The sequence below is a fragment of the Podarcis melisellensis genome (assembly GCF_964234715.1).
Source record: "Podarcis melisellensis genome assembly, chromosome: 7".
NCBI lineage: Eukaryota > Metazoa > Chordata > Lepidosauria > Squamata > Lacertidae > Podarcis > Podarcis melisellensis.
This window is the reverse complement of record NC_138539.1, coordinates 63,230,228-63,250,271: the sequence shown is the minus strand read 5'-3', so window position 1 is coordinate 63,250,271 and position 20,044 is coordinate 63,230,228. Positions and strand designations below refer to the sequence as shown.

The window sequence follows — 20,044 nt, the reverse complement described above, 5'->3', positions numbered from 1 at the left end:
ATGGAGCATGGGAGCACCTCCAGCACTGCCCTCTGGACCTGACCAGAATTCCACAGGCGTCTCAAGTTTTAAATGGGGAAGGAATTGGGGGGGAGGGGGATTTCAATAGCTTATTTAGAACTTTCACACTAAGCCTCAGCAAATCTGTTGTTGTTGTTTTTTTAAAAAAAGAATAGCTCAAGGATTGCACAAGGTAAGGCATTTAGGGAAGCAGTTAAGACATCACCTCCTCTCTGGGCCTCTTCTCTTTTTCATAGATAGTCTCTAGGGAGTTGGCAACATGTGTCTTGGGAAAGCGGCATAGGAGATGAGCAACGTTCTTCTTGTTTCTCCGAGGAGTGAGCACGTGTCAAATAACTGAAGCTGCAGGATTCTGCCCATGTGACCGAGGAAGCAGCAGCATGGGGTGTTGGGATAAAAAGTGCTTGGTTTGTGCAAAGAGCTAGGACAAAAGTAGCAAGGCAGTGACCATTTTACCAAGATCCTACCTAAGGCACACATCTCAGCAAACCTGAATGGGCAGCCCTGCAGAGCAGAAAGATACGGCAAGTGGTGTCAACATAAATTCTATGCTCATTGTCTCCCGAGGTGCACAGCTCGCCAAAGTGGTTCTGCAAACACATCATTGCTGCCTCTCTCTTATATTGGGCTTCTCCATAACATTAAACTGTAAGATAGGGAAGATGTATGGTCAACCTGACAGTGTGGTGTAGTGGTTAAGAGCGGTAGTCTTGTAATCTGGGGAACCGGGTTCGAGTCTCCGCTCCTCCACATGCAGCTGCTGGGTGACCTTGGGCCAGTCACACTTCTTTGAAGTCTCTCAGCCCCACTCACCTCACAGAGTGTTTGTTGTGGGGGAGGAAGGGAAAGGAGATTGTTAGCCGCTTTGAGACTCCTGAAGGGGAGTGAAAGGCGGGATATCAAATCCAAACTCTTCTTCTTCTTCTATTTTGCAGGGTCAGTGCATGGAAAAGTATTAAGGAGAGCAATGGAATACCAACAGCGTGGTTTGCTCCTTGAACGACTATACAGCACAGCAACATCCACTATATATGTGGCTTTAGGAAAGATTAAACCAGCTTTCCCATGCCAGACTCTCTTCCAGGTGTTGTTGAACTGTAGCTCCCCTTAGCCCTAGACAGCATGGTCCATGGTCAAGGATGGTAGGAATTGTATTCCTGGAAGCACCTGGATGGAGGAGGCTGGGCTAGACGAATTCATGGAGTAGGAAAAGCAAAAGTCATTAGCCAAGGACAGCTAAAGAGAACCTCCAAGTGCAAGAGAAGAACACCTCTGAATGTTAAGCAGGGACACACTGCTACCTTAGCACCTTGCTGGAAGGTTTCCTGAAGGCATCTGACTGGACGTTCTTAAGAAACCAAGATGCGAGGAGGCTATATGGTGCGTAGACATATCTGAGAGCTTACTAGAAGAAAGCATTTGATTATATCAAATTCTGTGTGCTTTCTTCATAAAGAAAAGTACTGCTAGAGTTGGTGGGGAGACAACTCAGTCCCAGGGGCCTCCAGCCTTCTACGCCTGACCCTCAATGTTCCTCTGAAGGCCACACACCCTTCTCAGGGCTGACCCCACTCCTCAAACTGTGCTTCTGATCAACTCTGCCCCACACTCCCCTCCTTGAGTGACATTGCCTAGCTTAAATGTGTCACCTGAACTGAAATACTGCCTCTTCCTTGCCTGGATAGAAGATGAAAAGGGTTGTGTGAGGGGTGGGGAGGATAAAGGGCTTGCCCACTGTCCAAAAGAATCACATTCATTGCTTTGCCCAATGTTGCATTCGGCTGTGCAAGCTCATGGCACCCAAAAGGCTCCCAATGAAAGTACACGGCCACCAGGCTGAAAAAGGTCATTTGCTGCTCACTTAACTGTCCCTCTCCCTCATTTTGGCATTGCACCTCTCTACCTGGCCAAAAAAAACCCCATCTAATTCAAAATAAAAAATAATTGAGAATTCTTGTGTGCAAATAAAGCATCTGCCTATGTTTCAAGCTGCATCTGCATGCATTTCGTTTTGCATCACTGGGAATGCATCTCGGCTCTTTAGCATAGAGTATGGTCATCCTGGGAAACAGAGCGTCCTATAAAACTCTTGAGGGGGTGGGTGGCAGGGAAATCACCCTGCCCTCTGGGCTTGCCTCCCTAGAAATTTGTGCTTTAAAGCTCACATCTGAAGATCTGCCTAGAGACATGAAGTTAATACAAACCGCTCTGTGATTAGCAATCAGTTTACAAAGATCCCTATCTCATTTCATACTGCTCCTTGCACAGAGTACCAAACCTTGGGGTGGAGAAGTGAAATGTGTATTACAGCTGTGATGCAAGAGGTGTTAACAACTTCTCTCTGCTCTAGTTCCCTATTGAAATCCCACTCGCCTGCAAACCTTGCTATTAGCCATGGAGGGGCGGGGGGGGGGGGGAACAGTGCCAGTTTTACCAATCCAAATCACTCCTCCTCCTGGCAACTACACGAAAGCATCAGGAACAAAAATGACAATAGATTCTGAAGAGTCCAATATGGATCTTTCACATGATGCCAAGTTGGGCCTTGACAGGAAACATCCATTAAAAGCTCTTAAAAAGGTAAAGGGACACCTGACCATTAGGTCCAGTCGTGACCGACTCTGGAGCTGCGGCACCTATCTCGCTTTATTGGCTAAGGGAGCTGGCGTACAGCTTCCGGATCATGTGGCCAGCATGATTAAGCCATTTCTGGCGAACCAGAGCAGCGCACGGAAATGCCGTTTACCTTCCCGCCGGAGCGGTACCTATTTATCTACTTGCACTTTGACGTGCTTTCGAACTGCTAGGTTGGCAGGAGCAGGGACCGAGCAACGGGAGCTCACCCCGTCGCGGGGATTCGAACAATGACCTTCTGATTGGCAAGTCCTAGGCTCTGTGATTTAAACCACAGCGCCACCCGCATCCCTTACCAGCTCTTACACCCTTCACAATTCCTGTGGATTCGCTTTCGTGTAGGCTTATTAACCACATGTGCTTACTTGGAAGTGAAGCCCCACCGTACTTCACTGGTATTTACTCCCCACCCCACCCCCACTCCACAAGTATATGCATAGGACTGAAGTCTTATAAAACTGCCCGTTTTAGAAAGAAGTATTGTCGTTTAACAGCAACACATTTCAGGAACTGAAGTATATATGATGCAACATACAAATGATGCACAAATTAGGGATGCCTTTAGAGGGGCAGTGTTTTAGTGCAGTGGTAACTCAGAAGTTGAACAGAATCCATTCCGGGAGTCCGTTTGACTTCCAAAACATTCAGAAAACAAGGCGCGGCTTCTGATTGGCTGCAGGGAGCTCCTGTAGCCAATGGAAGTCGCAGAAGGTGCGTCGAACGTTCGGATTCCAAAGAATGTTCGCAAACCGGAACACTCACTTCCGGGTTTGTGGCATTCAGGACCCAAAACGTTCGACTCGCAAGGCATTCGCAAACCAAGGTATGACTGTATTTTCAGCTGGGTCCTAAAAATGACAAGAACCTTGTTGAGTATTAGTAAATTATTGGTACATGGAAACTTGTTGGAGAAAAGCGCCACGATCCATGGGCATCACAAACAGATGTGTGCAGGGTTTTCAAATCTCCACCACCAAACACACTGTCCATTCCTGCATTGCAGAGGGTTGGACTAGATAGCCCTTCCAACTCTATGATCATACGACTATGATTCTAAGGGACAAATGCAAGGAGCTCCTGGAAGGAGGCTACAGATGCCGGAAAGAAGGGATTCTTTGAGTTGCAGCCCTCAGGTGGAACAGGGCATGCAATAAACAGTCACCAACACACACTCTCACATTTATCAACCTTTTCCCACACTGTCACCTCATGGCCAGCTCTCACCTGTGCATGTTTCCATTGGTGGTGAAGGACTGGTCACACACCGAACATTTGTAAGGCCTTTCGCCAGAATGGACTAGCATGTGGCGGTCGAGGGAGCTTGCGGAGCTCAGAGACTTTCCACAGATGCTACAGGAATGGTCTGTCCCTCCAGTGTCCGTGTTATGCTAAAGAAAGCAACAGATTGTTGGTTTTGAGTTCTTCCTGTGCAGCTTCAAGGACATGTCAGTCAACTGCAACCATCATCATCATCATCATCATCATCTAAGAAGGTTTAATGCAATGCATTTAAAATTAGCATGGCATATCTGCAGCTAGCGAAAGCGACAGGAAGAGTAAGAGGCCAACCAAAACAAAAAGTCTATAAGGAGTGGAGAATCTTTAAAGAATATTTAGAAAACTATGGAATAAAAGGAAACATCTTGGCAGAATTAGACTGATCCCTGTATTGTATAAATATAAGTTTGTAGGGAGGTAAAAAGAAATCATATAAGAAATATGTAACTGTGCGGTATAAAGTAATGGATAGACAAAGTACAGTGAGATTAAATGGAAGTCAGTTTTAAATTTCTTTTCTATAAATTTTATAATTGTATTCAATACCAGGAGTATATAAGATGATCATTATATTAATCTTCTTATATCTTATACTGTGGTAGCGTGTTTGATTTTTCTGTTATTTTTTGTTTGATTGTATGTTTGTTTACTTGTATGTATGTCTGTTTTTCATAAATGTATTTATTTTAAATTAATAAAGATTTTTTTTAAAAAAAATAGCATGGCATACCTGGGTAAGGGTGCAATTCTATACTCCCCAAAAAGTTGGCTGAGGGGCTTTTTTGCACATGACCTAGGTCCATCTCTGCTGGTGGAGAAACAAGGTACATAGGCAAATGATGCTTATGTCACCTGAAGTCCCCCTAGACACTGGCAGAAATGGGGTGGGTCAGGGAGGTATAGGTATGCCGTATCCAAACTGTGAAAAGCACCATATTGGCTAAATTAGCTTGGGACCTGAAAGGCTTATGCTGAAACTACAGACCATGGCAGAATAGCTTTGTAAAACCTCTGATTGTTTTACTATACTACCAAAGGGGGAAGGGAACCTTAAAGGTAAAGGTACCCCTGCCCGTACGGGCCAGTTGTGTCCGACTCTAGGGTTGTGCGCCCATCTCACTTAAGAGGCCGGGGGCCAGCGCTGTCCGGAGACACTTCCGGGTCACGTGGCCAGCGTGACGAAGCTGCTCTGGCAAGCCAGCACCAGCGCAGCACACGGAAACGCCGTTTACCTTCCCGCTATAAAGCGGTACCTACTTGCACTTAGGGGTGCTTTCGAACTGCTAGGTGGGCAGGAGCTGGGACCCAAAGACAGTAGCTCACCCCACCGCGGGGATTCGAACCGCCAACCATACGATCGGCAAGTCCTAGGCACTGAGGTTTTACCCACAGCGCCACCCGCGTCCCTAAAGGAACCTTAAGAAAAAAATATGGGAAAGACAATAAATGCAAAAGTACGGTTGAGGGAGCGAGGGAAGAAAGCATAAGGAAACAAGCTGATAGCCTACTATAATGTCTGTGTATTTTATTGTACTGATAGCTGTTTGTCTCCAAGGAAGACACCTTCAATGTTTTTTTTTAAAGTTTTTAAAAAGTCACCGGCTTACCTGACGAATATGCATTGTCAACTGATGCTGAGTAGTGCAAATCTTTTCACAAAGAGGGCAGGTATAGGAAGACTTGTCATCTTTTGTTTCCTGCATACAAAATATTATTTAAATTTTTTAAATAAGAAATCGATCATAACACACGTTTTAAGAGTAATTAAAAATTTACAGACTTGAGGTTTTTATCCCTGGCCCATTCATGCAGAGAATACACTTGCAGCAGCAAAACATAAATTTACATAGGAAATTATTCTAAATGAGACCCTTTCTAGAAAAAGAAAGAAAAAGAAATTTGAAAAATCACAGTCTGAGCCAGTGAAATTGAGTGTGGTGCAGGATGCAACTGCTGGGTGACCTTAGGCCAGTCACACTTCTTTGAAGTCTCTCAGCCCCACTCACCTCACAGAGTGTTTGTTGTGGGGGAGGAAGGGAAAGGAGAATGTTAGCCGCTTTGAGACTCCTTAAAGGGAGTGAAAGGCGGGATATCAAATCCAAACTCTTCTTCTTCTTCTAAACCTTCGTCAAGCATAAGGTCTACCCAGCCAAAGCTCTACCCAATCCAACCCAGTGGATGACCAGATGGCTTTTTGGGAAACCCAAAAGCTAAGACATGACAGCAATGCACACCTCCAACAGTTGTTGTTTAGGGAGTAGCACTCAGGGGTATGATCCTTGAAACAGCCCACAGCCTTCATGGTTAGTAAAACAGCCACTGATAAACTTTACCCTCCATGAATTTATTTAAAGTCCTTTCTAACCGGTTGGCCATTATGGTTGCCCATTATTACCATATCTTGAGGGAGAGAGTTCCATGCAACGTGCTGCTTGAAGTACCGTATTTTTTGCTCTATAAGACTCACTTTTTCCCTTCTAAAAAGTAAGGGGAAATGTGTGTGCGTCTTATGGAGCGAATGCAGGCTGCGCAGCTATCCCAGAAGCCAGAACAGCAAGAGGGATTGCTGCTTTCACTGCACAGTGATCCCTCTTGCTGTTCTGGCTTCTGAGATTCAGAATTTTTTTTTTTCTTGTTTTCCTCATCCAAAAACTAGGTGCGTCTTGTGGTCTGGTGCGTCTTATAGAGCGAAAAATACCGTATGTGCTTCCTTTTGCCTATCCTATAATCTACAACCATTTAGCTTCATTATAGTGAGAGAGGGAGGAAAACTTCCCCTCACCCTATGCACTTTCCCTACACATGCATAATGCCCTGTCTTGGAACTGCACCAGATGGGATCTGAACAAGTAACATGGCACTGAACAAGTAACATCCCTATTGGGCCGAAGCTCTTTCGTTTTTCTGTTACGTGTATAACAGGAGGTACCAGTCTAGTGTAAATTGCACCCCATATGAGATGCTTCACGGAAGGAAGCCATGTGTGAAGCACTTTAAAATTTTTGGTTCGGAAGTTTGGGTGCACACCTCGCAGGGTGACAAACTGAGTAAGCGTGGAGAACATGGTATTTTCCTAGGATATGAGAAAGGGTCTTATCGTGTCCTGATCACAGACACGAAAACCATAAGGCTGACCAGGAGCATTGACGACAATCCACAATGGGACAAAGTTGGCATTTTTCAGTGCCATCCCATTTGTGATGATGGTGCAAAAGGGGCAAAGAAAGTTAAAAGGGAGGCAAGTTCTGATGTGATTGATAATCCTGATGCCAATGTAGATCCAGATGATGGCACAGATTATCAGAGCCCAAAAGCCTCAGGTGAGTCTGACGCTGATTCAGACTTAGCAGCTTCATATACTTTAGCTCCCCATTCTCCCGAAGAGGAGGAAGCACCAGAACAAGAGGATCAAAGAGTTTTGCGCAGATCTGAGAGAACAACCAAGGGGGTACCACCGAAAAGGTTTTCTGAAGAGTTTGCAAAGGCTGCGGTCACATGCAACTCTGGTGGGGTTTTTAAACCTAGCATGAAGTGTGCTGAGAATAGTGGCACAAAACGCTGCATTTATTTCCTTACCTGACATTTGAAGGATCAGGATTGAAGGAGCAAGCATGTGTTTAAAGTGGTTTGTTCAAATCTGCCTAATTAGAAATGTCAATTTGTATTTGAGAGGAAGAAATGTGTGTGAAGATTTTTCCAGAAGCTGCTTATTCATTTGTGTATTCACAATGTGTATTTTGTGTAAGCTACAGGTTGAGATTTATGTTTTAACTCTTTCCTAATAGACACAGAGTGGTTGTAGTAACTGTTTAATGATGTGATAAAGTGTCTTAGATAAGGGGGGAGAGAGATACCTGCAAGTATGTTACCAAGGTTGTAAGCAGAAAACAACTTTTGGAGTGTGTGTGCAAATTGCAGTTATGTTAAAGATTCTTGAATGGTCGGATGAAATGGGGGAGGATGAGGAGATTTCACCCCTCCCATACCCAAGAATCTCCTGATCATCTCCTGAGGTCTCTGCTGACTCTACAGAGAGGAGGAGCAATGTACTGCTCTCTACTTAATTAGTCAAGTGAGTGAGTCTCTGTGTGTGAGTGTGAGAGAGTCAGTCAGTGAGCCGGAGAGAGAGTGCAAGAGATATTATTTAGAGATAAGATTGCTGCTGCAGGCACTCAGAATATTTAGCTCTGTATATAGTTTGTATAATAGTTGTAGTTGTAGAATAAAAGGAAGATATTTTACAGAGCTGCTCTCCGAGTGGTTTATACTCTGCAAGACTCTGCAAAACGCTGCTGCGCAACGACTGCATTACAGAGAAAGTAAATCCGGTGCTCTCAGCTCCAAGCTGTGAGTCCGCAGCACTGTCACCTGTTCCTGTGTCAAAGGAGGACTCTGGCAGTGCTACCCAGCTCGCCTAGCCCAGTCGGGGCTGTAGTGCATGAGTCCAGTTGGTACACTGGCTCAAGGGCGATGCTGACAGGCACACCTCGGTTTCTCCACCTCAAAAACTTAAGGTAGAGGTGAGGAATCCCCCCCACCGAGCAGAGACACCCCTTCCCTCTCTTTATGCTCCTCCTCTCCTCCCCTGGAGGACCACAGGTCCCTTTGCACCTGGATACCTGTATATGGTTATGAATTGGGTGCAGGGGTGGTTTCACGGTTTCTTCTCTGCATGGGACAAATTGATTTTTGCTTTCATTTGTGCACTGCACTCCGCTGCAAAGGGGAACGCAATCCATATAGGATGCCGGCAGCTACCACCCTCACACATACAACGCACCCAACGTTCTCACTGCAGGGAAGCTCAATGATGAGAGATTGGCTGTCTCTCTTAATTCAAATGACCTTGTCAAACATTCTTGATCCTCCAATAAGCTTCCGATAATCCCTCACATTGGTGGAGAGGGGACTACAAGGGGAAAGGAAATGCTATGAACTAAAAAAAAAAAAGGAACAGCTAAAAATAAGGAGTTGGGGAGGTGGAGAGAGAAAATTACAACAATAGTACAAGGAAGAAATAAATTCCCTTAGCAAGCTGAAAGGTTGGCCAGTTTGAAACTTCCCCAGCTACAACTTGGCCAGGATGTTTGTGCTAACAGAAGAGATCTTCCCCCTTTCTTTTCTTTTAAAAGTTGTCCACAGGATGCTTCACGGGAACAAGTTGCCCACACACCCCAGGCATAAGTGTAGGCTTTGCATCACACCTCTATGACAAAGCAGTAGGCTTCCACCCTCAGCACCGGCCATTCCAATATCGTCTTCACCTGTAGCCCCAAGTATGAGCCACACCCACTTGGCAATAAGCCCCATTTCCTGGAGGATCCCAAGTCTCCCTCCCTTGGAAGGAGATCTAGTCTCACTGCTGAAAGCTGCAAGGAAATCCTAAATAAGCTCATTGTGCCCTTTGGGTGGTAGGGTGAGCAAGAGTGGCATTTGCATTCAAAGAAAGAGGCTGGATGTAGGCATGATTGACACTTTCCTTAGAGCTGCTGCAATCAGAAATTAAAATGAATCTACTTGCATGTAAGAGAAGAACACCCTGTGTGTTTTTTTAAGGATGCCCTTGAGAGGCTGACTCAGACACCAGCCTTTCCAACCAAGGACAGAATGGGAACTTTTGGCTTGAACCAAGTCTTCTCTTGCCCAATTGTTTTAAAACAGGCAGCATGATATATTTTTTCCCCATTCCACAGAATGGGGCACTTCTTTCCCACACTTTGTGGTAGGCTTGCAGATAAGCCCATAAAAGCTACTGGCCGGCCAAGAAGCTAGTAACCTGTGTTTGTTTCCTTGCTGGCAGTACAAGGAAGGGGAACACAGACTACGGGCATCATGGCAAGCTAGCAAAAGGAAAAGGAAGGCAAGGCAGGCAGACTGGTTGAGCGCAGGATATTCCTGGATTCCTCAACCTGCACAGAACTCCTGGTCGCCTACAGGAACCCGGTGATTGCTAAACACAAGGCTGCCTTATCAGTAAAGTTCAAACACTCCTGTTTCGAAAGAATCCTGCCTCTCTACTAACTCTACTCTCCTTTCGTTACTCCATTACGAACAAGGACATCATTTCCATTCTGAAGACAAGGCTGAACCGGTGTTTAAGCTTCAAGAGTCACTAAAAGTCAAAGAGTTGCATCATATGTTATATATAGCACTGCAGGTACCCAGCTGCCTTCATCACCCTCTTTTTCTTCCCTATCAACCTGTGTTTGGGGTCCGAAAATCCCCTTTGAATTCCTAGCAGTTATTACCAATTTCAAAATGACTCTAGTTTAAGAGAGAACATAAGATTTGGTAACGGAAAAGCGTCTGGACCCCACAACGTTAACCTAAATCAAGGACAGCCAATATGGTGTTCTTGAAGGACAACTCCCATCAGGCCCAGCCAGCATGGACAGCGGTTAGGGATGATGGAAGTTGTAGTACAGTAACATGTGCAAAAGCTATCTACTATCTCAATGGGCTATCAGGGCCCATTGGATCTCAGGAGTAGGTTCCACCCTAAGGGGATTAATTCAGACTCCGAGTTGGCATTATCTTGACACAGAAATGGCACACAAGGAATGTTATGCACATATGTTTTGGACTACAACTCCCATTAGCATCGGCCAGCAGAAGTAATGGCCGGAGATGATGAGAGTCAACAACATTTGTTGGGTATTATGTTGGAGAAGGCTGTTCCCTCTCCAACCATGCATATTGAGAAACATGTCCGCTCAGGATAGCATTTAGTGCATCTGATGAAGAACTGAAGCTCGTGCCATAACGATTTGCTATTTAACAGGTTATCACAAAACTCTAAGTTTTCTGATGTGGTTGTTGCTCGGGGACTGAGTTCTCTCCCGGAGACCATTTGGACTCATTGCATTGTTCCTATGAGATTCCGTAACACTCAGATATACAAATGCATCCAACTATTTCCATCGATCTTGTTTTGCATTGAGCTATTTTCACGGATCAAAGTTTTTTAAATTATTCTTTTCAAAGAAAACCACTGCCAATCAGTAAAAGGGTGGTTGTAAATCAGCTCCTTTTATCAGTGAGAGGATCAGCCTACTGTGCAGAAGTAGTATCTCAACAGCTGCTCCGCCCACCTTTTGCCTCTGACTCCACCCACTATGGGCATGGGTGTTAAGATTCCTCACCTGTCCTTCAATCCATTTATATTTCCAGCCTTGGCCATTTCCTCTAGCTGCGTGTCCCCTGAAGCTTAAAGATCATCGGGTAAAGCAATTTCTTTTCGCTGGTCTTGAACCCTGCTGCCTAACAAATTTCAAGGCTCTGCAACAGGAGACACCCACCTCCCCTTGACTGCCATTATTATTATGATGCATATTTTGCCTAACGCACCTATGTGCGTGCACATGTTCCCATCCAAACACTCATGTGCACCCTGCGCACAGCTCCTCCCAAGGACCTTTCGTGTTAGTTTATAGGAACAGCCTTCAGATCCAATTTTACTGCAGTTAAATGTTGTCTCAGAGCCGAGAGCACAAACAATATTGGGAGGAAAATCCTTGCAGCTGTGCTGACCATTTCAGTGCTTAATCCCCAGGGCTATTCTCTGAAATCAGGCTACGGTTCTCATTGCTGGAGGAAGGAGCTGGCTATCTCTCTATGCAATGTTATTAATTGTTTCGAAGCCTTGCTTTCGACAATGGCCCCCTTTGAAATCGGCAAATCAACAAAGGGCGATTACTTCTCACCTTGAAAGCAAAGAGCAACATGCACAGTGTGACACTGCCAGAGTTGATTAGTGCAAGCCTTCAGATTTAATATTAACCCAACCCCAAAAAACCTCTTCCTAGCACTCACTCAGGGTCCAGGTTGCATACCATAATAGCAGTGAACCAGACAAGAGAGCAGCAGTCCAAGGAAGAGGATTTGTTTGACCCAGGCTCAAGCACAAACAGTTTAGCATAACTTCTCCAGCTTGGGCTGGAGAATTTTAACATGCAGCTCTGCGATGACGGAAGAGTACTTCCCCAAGTTAAGAGACAAAAGTACCAGCTAATTTGATAACAACTCTGACTTTATTAAAGTGACCCGACACTCCTCCACTAGCAGCAAACATCTCTCTAGGCATTCTGTGTTACGTTACTCTACTTTCCCTTTTGTAGAAAGAGTCAAAAGAGCCCCCATTTCGTGACACAGATTAAAGGAGGGGAGGAAACATGGTGTGATTTTCAACGGGATAATAATCCTAACCAGAAACTAAGTCGTCTGTCACAACACAACACTTAATGAAGGAACTAAAAATTAAAATGGCTAATGAAACCTTGACCAAAAAGTTATTTCCACAAAAAGGTGATGCAACATATGGTGGATTTTTAAGAGCTAAAGACTAAATGTTTTACTGTCAATTGGCCAGAAGAATAGTCAAAAGGCATCTCCCAAATAATCCAAAATCCTACTATATTTGGGGCAGGAATTCATCTGGTTCTATATTCTATGGAAGTGGCTAGCCAAACACTTTTAGAAAGTGTATAGGCAGCTCCTAAAAGGCCACCAACATCTCTTTTGCTTGGTATTTCCAAGGCACACAGCTTCTTAAGAAAATGGTTTCATTTTTCTATCAAGACCAATCTTCTTCTTCTTTCTTCTTTGGCAATCACTTGTAGCCAAGTAAGACTGTCTTCCATAAACACGGTTTTAACAATGAGTCCGTAAGTGACTATGTAGGCCAATTCTGGACCCACACGTCCTTCCACAGTGGGAACATTGGTTCCCGGGTGAGAGTTGATCATGGTGTGCATTTGCCAAGCGTGCCTTCCTCTTAGCACGTTTCTCCCTTGCGTTCTGAGTTTGAGTGTCTTCAAAGTCCATGACACCTTTAGTAAAGGCTGTTCTCCAACTGGGGTGCTCGCAGGCCAGTGTTTCCCAGTTGTTGGTGTTTATACTACATTTTTTTAGATTTGCCTTGAGACAGTCTTTAAACCTCTTTTGTTGACCACCAGCATTACGCTTTCCATTTTTAAGTTCGGACTAGAGTAGTTGCTTTGGAAGACGATAATCAGGCATCTGCACAACATGACCAATAGTACCAGAACAACCACAGTAAGACTGATTGCCGGAAATCAAACAATCCACGGTTCTCCCCCCCCCTCTCTCTCTGCTCCCACTTCTTTCACCATGCCAGAGATTTCCTATGCACAATCTTGCAATTGCCACTCCCTTCAATTAGACAGAGGGGACTGCTGTTTGGTGAAAACACTTCACCCAACCTGCAACAGCCTTGGCGGGTAGCTCCCCCAGGAAAAAAAAATGGGGCTCATTTGCTTGCATGCTGTCTAGGTATCACAGGATGGTTTGAACAGTAAAAGCTAATTAGTAGCTAACTTCTGTGCTGACCTACAGGGAAAGCCATTCTTGGCCTTCCTCCCTTATTTATTTATTTTTATAGCGCAAGTATCTCTCTTAATCCCGTCACATTTTCTCCCTTGATCCAGCGCCCAGTGAAACGGCTGGTGGAATTAAAAGGTCAGTGGCTCCAAGCAAAAAACGACACACAGCCATCCCACCCTTCATGCTTTTGCAGCAGCCAGCTGTACAGTAGGGTCTTCGCCACCCACCCTGTTCCAAAGCTGAGCTGCGAAATTTGTCCTCCCTGAAGGAATCAAGCTAAGAAGCCCCAGATAGGGTATGCAAACACATACGGTGTTCTGCGAGTTATACTGCAGAGTATCCAACAATCTGACTATCTCTGGGGTCAAAAATTTCTTGTTATCCAGTGTTACGATAATCTTTATTGTCATTGTCCCATACAGAACAATGAAACTGAAAAAATCTACATCAGACATTCAAAAACCAACAAGCCTGCTATCCCAGCCTGTGTTAAGTTATACCCAAGACTTAGGTCAGTGGCGGGAAACACACGCTTTGCCAAGCGAATTTTGGTCCTGCCACAAACCCTTTAAAAAGATTCGTAAGAATTGCAGCATTCGTTTTTGTTTTTATTTTAATCCCAACAAACTAGTGGGCTGTTGTTTATGGTTCACATAGAGAAGATATGGGCTTTAGAACACAGTGGCAGGTCTTTAAATTAAAAAATTGAATGGCTTGACAGTTACATTTGACCATTTGATGCGTTCTTTCTTCAGCTCATGATACTGAGAACGGGTCTCTGATCACATGCAAATTAAAGCATTCAGATAGTTCGTGACGTAATGGGTGGTATCCAACCAAGAGCTTCCAAGTGGCGCATGGACTTTTGGGTGAGCAATGGGATTTTGCACTCCCTCTCCCCTGTGCACCCTATGTTTGTTCTGGGTGTCTACCAAACCCCCAGAGCAGATTTGGGGAGGGCACAGAGGGAGAAGTCCTGCAATGCAAACAGAAATCCTTATGCTAATGTGAATTGGATACCGCCCAATTTCTCCAAGGGTGTGCGCATAAGTGCGGTCGGTGCCCTCAAAACGGCTTCATGTGAAATGGCATTCATTTATATCAAAGTTAAGTTTGTTGATACTTTACCTGGTTTCTCCTGCCAATCCGATTGGGAGCAAGAGGTTTCGGTGGGGACTTGGCATTCTGAGATGGTGCGGTGCCATTTTCAGCGATCTTCCCCAAGCTCATAACAGCTGCCATTATGACGCCGACACGCAGCAAATCTGCGCCTTCAAAACAGTTTGGGAACTGTGGTGCCGCTGTGCAACTGCTTTAAGCCTCCGAGTTTATTCTCTGGAGCTGTAAACAGAAACAAATTGGGTGGTGAATTTCTGAGATGGAGAATCAGATCGGTCATGGGAGCAACAAACCCACTAAGAGCTAGAATGGGCGGCCAGTCCTGGAAAGGTATGCACTATTGACTTTTTGTACACACAAAGCAATTCCAAATCATACAGCACATTACATCTTGAATGGGAATCTGTTGCCCAAGTTGCTGTTGGACTCCAACTCCCATCAGCCCCAGCCAGCATGGCCAAGGGTCAAGAAGGAAGGGGGTTGTTGAACTACTAGTGTGCCACAAGTTCAACATCCCTGCATTGAACATGGTGGTGTGGTTGCCACTGAAAAGGCTTCCACAATGCATAACCAGCCAAGATGCACCTGGTCCAATTGCAAAATTTTCAGACCAGAAATCAGTGATATACGGCCAGACCACACAATCTGGCCTATCCATATTGGAAGCCAATTATAGACATTACAACCACTGCATGGAGACGCATCAATGCAAAATAAATTCCTTCTACGCTAATGCATGAACCAGGCCTTCAGTTATTCTGGTTAGGAAGACCTCTGTGGATTATTCACTTTTAAAGAACTGGAATTCTTAAAGGCATGTTAAATTGAAGCACATGTACAACTTAACCCCATGTATAGTTACTCCAAAGTGAGGACACTTTGGAGTGATCATTGTTTAGGGTTAGATTATTTAATCGCACTTATTCCCAGTAACTCAATAGTGTTTAGAACTGTGGCACTGATGTATGAAGAAAAACAGAACTTCCATGCATCACCATTTGCGCTAAAGGAATATCAATTTTTGTCTAGTTATCCACAATGACATACTGTTTTAAGCAACAGCGACATAAATATTTACAGGATAGCTTTATTCTTAAACCAGTCATTCTAGCAGAACCAATTACCTTCATTTTCCTTTCTTGACACTGTCTAGTGAAGCTTCTCTTCCTTGTGTGCTGCTTTTCGGTATTTGCCTAACAAGCTGAAGACCACCTAAATCCAGAAGGGAGCCTTTCCTCAGCAGCACCTGTTAGCAACGAGTGAAGAGAAAAAGGGAATAGGTTAAGTTGTGTTTTTTTTCAAGGAGGGAAGCTGAGAAGTAGTGTTAAAAAAAGAGAATTTGGTACATATTCAGTTGCCGAAAACAGAAGCAAAAGCAGCACAAAGGATTAGACAACGGATCTCTTCTTACATAAAACTTTTTCAGCTAGGTAAAACTTTGAAGATGAAGGCTTCATATAGGCTGTCTCCACACGCAAACACACAATGTTTTGTTCTTGGGAGAGTACAGTACAACACAAATTACGGAGGAAACAGAGATGCCTCCAAATATTATCAGGTTAAGAAAAGCAATAACAATACAGGAACTATAAGCGCTCCTCCACTTCAGACTAACAACTGAAAATCTAATTGTCTTTTCAGTCAGCTCCTCACAATCCACCCGTAAGAGCTGCATCAGACCCAAGGCCCAACTACGGCCAGCACCGTTCACTCAAAGCAGCCAACCAGATGTCTGGTTTTATTGCATTCTGCACACTGCCTTGAGACACGTGTGAAAGGCAATTAACAAATGAATGATAATGATAATAATAATCCAGTGTGTTTTTCAGCCGGAACTTGCTGGAACTCAGATCTGGCATCTCTGAGGTGGGTGCCATTGCCATTCTAAGAGGAGAGGTGTTTGTGGTGAGTTCCATCACCTCTTTTTTAAAAAAGAAAAATAGCAGTTGACAATAATGCAATGCAGCACAGAGGTATGGTTTCAAGAATCTGTAATGCTTAGGAGTCTTCCTGAGGCCTTGGGCCCTTCACAACGTGCTCAGTTGCCTATAAGATCCCTGCCCTCACACCTTCAGGGGAATCTTCCGCCACTCAAAATGTCGATGGTGCCGTTTTCATGGCCGTATTCTCATGAAACGCTTCCCTGAGGAAACTGACCTTTGCCCTCAAGGAGCGAGTTCCCAGGACATTCATGTACGTCTGATGAAAGCTGCACAGAAAACGGCCAGCTACACTATGGAAAAAGAGGGACCCGCTTAGATCAAGGCTAAAAATGAGAAGTATTAGCAGAGGTTAAAGTTCGCAGGAAGGCTCCACCACTTCCATTTTGATGCTGGCACTCTTAAGGGGTGGGGTGGGGGTGGGAAGGCACTACCAGAACTGTAGGCTGGGAGATCTGTTGCAGACATAAACAGGCTATCAGAAGCTACAGGGCAGCAAAAGAAAACGGCTGGCTTTTGACAAAGGCCAGCCCTGAAGCAATACCACAGTAGTCAGCCAAAAACATCCCGAAAGAGGAGTTTAAAACAAAAGTGATGGGGGGGGGGTGCGGGAAAGAGAAATGAAGTTAAAGTATGTTGCTTCCCATTCAGTCTCAACAGGAAAACATTTGCTAAATCTATTTCCTCCTTTGCAATTCTTTTTTGAAGTGCTATTTGACTGCATGCTGAAAACTCAATTCACTCCCTGTAAATTTGCAATATCAAGGGGGGCAGTAAATGGATGTTTACAGCATCTTTTCTTTCCTGAATGATAAGAGGAAAAGGCTACCTTTTAATTTTCCTTTTCCTCTCTCCATCCCCCACCCACCTCAGCCGTTCAGGATGCTAGCGTCTTTGTTTTACTTGTCATCAATATGCTTCTGCAAGCCAGAGTTTCTCTGGACAGGCTTTTGCATTGAGCACTCCTTTCTCTCCAGCCACTGACCTTTGAAGTTTTGGGTTTGCTCTTGCTTCTAAGATGCCGGTGCAAATGGGACCCTGGTGGAAGGTTAGCAACTGGAGGAGTCAGATCTGTGTCAGCACAGTTGGCTACCTAGAAGGAAGAAAAGCAAGAATTAAAGCTCTTTACCAACTGCAGTTGTTGTTTCTTCACTGCATTTCTTGTCACTGGGTGATTTGGGGCCTGTTGCCATGACCTACTTCACAGGGTTATTGCGAGGAAATCTGCAAAAGCAGGGGAAATGTATGCTACTCTAAGTTCCTTTGGAAAGGAGTAGGATAAAAGTGTTGAAAATGAAATACTTAAAATGGGGACAGTTCGATAAATAAAGGAATCCCGGAGCCAAGAGGACTCTTTCATATTCAAGCATATAGGTCACTTTGAACATCTCTGTGAAGACTAGGAACTGAGGAGGAATTTATTTGGCACATGTTTCACAGTGAGCCAACCCAATACAGCAATTCCAAACTTGCTTGTGGACCTGACTGCGACCTCCAGCCTGATATTGTGATGTAGTTTTGGTGTGCAAGAAGTACACACAAAAATGTGCATTTGATGTACAAAATGCATATACCTTTGTGAACAGGGTGGAATGCACCTATGGTTGAGCACCGAACTGGAACAGGACTGAATTAGACTGCTCAGTCCATTCCTAATGAGAACTAGAAAATTGTATTTTAAATGAAAGGTGGCATTCTTAGAACACAAGCCTGCAGAATGTACTAAATTGGTGGTTGCCTGATGCATGCATCTACTTTGGCTCATTGAGTTTCGTATTTGTGAAATACGGTAGGACTGGTGGTAAAGATTCATGGTGTGGAATCTAAATGTCTAGCAGCAACAGAAAAGCCCTCGGTCTTTAGGACAGACTCTTCCGTATGATGAAAACAAAACTTGATGACCTAAGCCAAAGGATTGAGAAGTCAGTGCCTGGTACTTAGCATATTCATTTTGTGTCAGCAGAGTGCAAGCCTCTAATTCCCCAAAATATTTTTTACTGACTTTCATAACTTTCACAACTGGCTCAGTTCGTGAGCAGCTAAAGGAATCAGCCACTGCATTGCCTTTCTGGAAGTAAGAATATAGGCATGGCTGAAGGTCTATGGTTCTCCTAGCTGGAGACAAAGTTTTCAGAAAAGTCTACGCATTGGAGGAAAGAGAAAATAATTTGTTTCCTTTGAAAAACCTAACAGAACAATTTATTCTATGCCTACAGGTTTTAAAACTAAATTCTAGTTGACTGAGTTATTTTTATCCTGCCTCCATGACAAAAGTGCCCTCTTGGTAGCGAACAATAAATGGAATTTTAAAGAGAGAGATTATATATCAATACCAAATAAACTACAGATGCTACTAAGATCACTGAGCAACAGATACATCTTGAGATATTTGCAAACGCCTGTCTGAACATAATGTAGGAGTGAAAAAAGCTTTCCTTGCGCTCATCTGCTTAAAAGAGCACCCTTACAGAACAACAAACCCTGGCAAATCAGCTACATCCCCACTTTAAAAGTTTGTTAGCAAATATCGGCATGTGAGGTTGCAGTAACAGAACTGGTTCAATAGTGTCACACACTCTTTACACTGCTGCTGGGACATGGAGCAGCTTTCAGGAAACTGCACCACCCAACTTTGTGGCTGGAAAGATGAGGAGGGATCCCGAACCACTCAAGAGTCCACCGTGTTGATTTTGCACCCAGTGCAACACTGCCCCCAACTAAGAATAAACTGAAATCACTCCCTGGAACAAACGGCAAATGTGCTCACCCAGTACCTGTTAGGCTGGAAGCCAAACCTGCCACCTGCAGCTCCAATGTCTAGGGCAGGTGTCAAGACTCACAGAACTGTGAAGTCTGGAAAGGACCCAAGCGCCAATCTAGTCTAACCCCCTTCAATGCACGAAGCATTGACTTCACTTGCCCAATGAAAGGAATGTACATGTGCATGTGTTCCAAATTACGGACAGTTCACTCGCCCTACACAATACAACAGTACCCACTGAGTCAACCTACACATATTTGATGCATAGCCGACTCTGGGGTACCACGACATGGTGGGATATTTGCATCATGGAACCCTGGGAAATGGCTTTTATATGTGGATGTCTCAAATTGGAGGAGCTGGGGAGGAAGAAGTGAGACAAACTGGTCCCCAACTCTCAACAGCAATTCTCAAGGCATCTTGTAAAAAGCTGCCTTTGTTCAGTTTTCAAGGATATTATTATCCTGCTAACCCCACAGTTAGCCTAACCTTACTAGCATAGCAGCATCTCTACAAAATCAAAAGGAGATTGATTTTAGCTCCAAGACTCATGATCCTTTCAACTGCATTGAATCAAGGACCTTATCTATGCAAAACCTACCCTGTGCACCATGGAGCTATAGCTCATCATCTGATTCTATGCACATGATACAGGGAGGGCTGCTTTCCCTCAACATGTTGCCTCACAGCCCTTTTTTGTTCAATCAGCTGTCTGGCTTATCTCGTCTGCTAAGAGAATGCCAGAAAACAAGGGTTTGGCCTGTTGCAGAAGGCTTCAGAGAACATGTCCAGGCAAACTGGAAACCAAGATTTTCAAAGAGGTACTTTTTTTTGCTTAAAGCTTCTAGCAGCATCTTTGGCTACGCAAGTCAGAACAACATGGGCAATTTCAAATGCGTACCACCACTTCAGGCAACAACTTGAGAAAATTGGAAGCAAGCGTTTCCCA

General features: G+C 44.4%; 1 protein-coding gene across 7 annotated transcripts in view; it reads right to left on the bottom strand.

Moving 5' to 3' along the window:
• The window catches only part of RREB1 (ras responsive element binding protein 1), a 128,932-nt gene that overhangs the window by 43,416 nt on the left and 65,472 nt on the right, over window positions 1-20,044 (bottom strand). For 3 of the 7 annotated variants that reach the window (XR_014170164.1, XM_081918148.1, XM_081918153.1), the window contains exons 1-5: window positions 17,320-17,437; window positions 15,519-15,640; window positions 14,404-14,616; window positions 5,541-5,630; window positions 3,880-4,043 (exon numbers count right to left, since the gene is read on the bottom strand). Coding sequence is in view for 6 of the 7 variants with exons in the window: in XM_081918148.1 (XP_081774274.1) it covers window positions 3,880-4,043; window positions 5,541-5,630; window positions 14,404-14,517 (368 nt within the window). In the remaining variant the exon portion in view is untranslated. Of the gene's footprint in view, window positions 1-3,879; window positions 4,044-5,540; window positions 5,631-14,403; window positions 14,617-15,518; window positions 15,641-16,551; window positions 16,613-17,319; window positions 17,438-20,044 lie in introns of those variants that run through there. The other 4 variants (XM_081918149.1, XM_081918151.1, XM_081918150.1 and 1 more) reach the window with 2 other exon arrangements.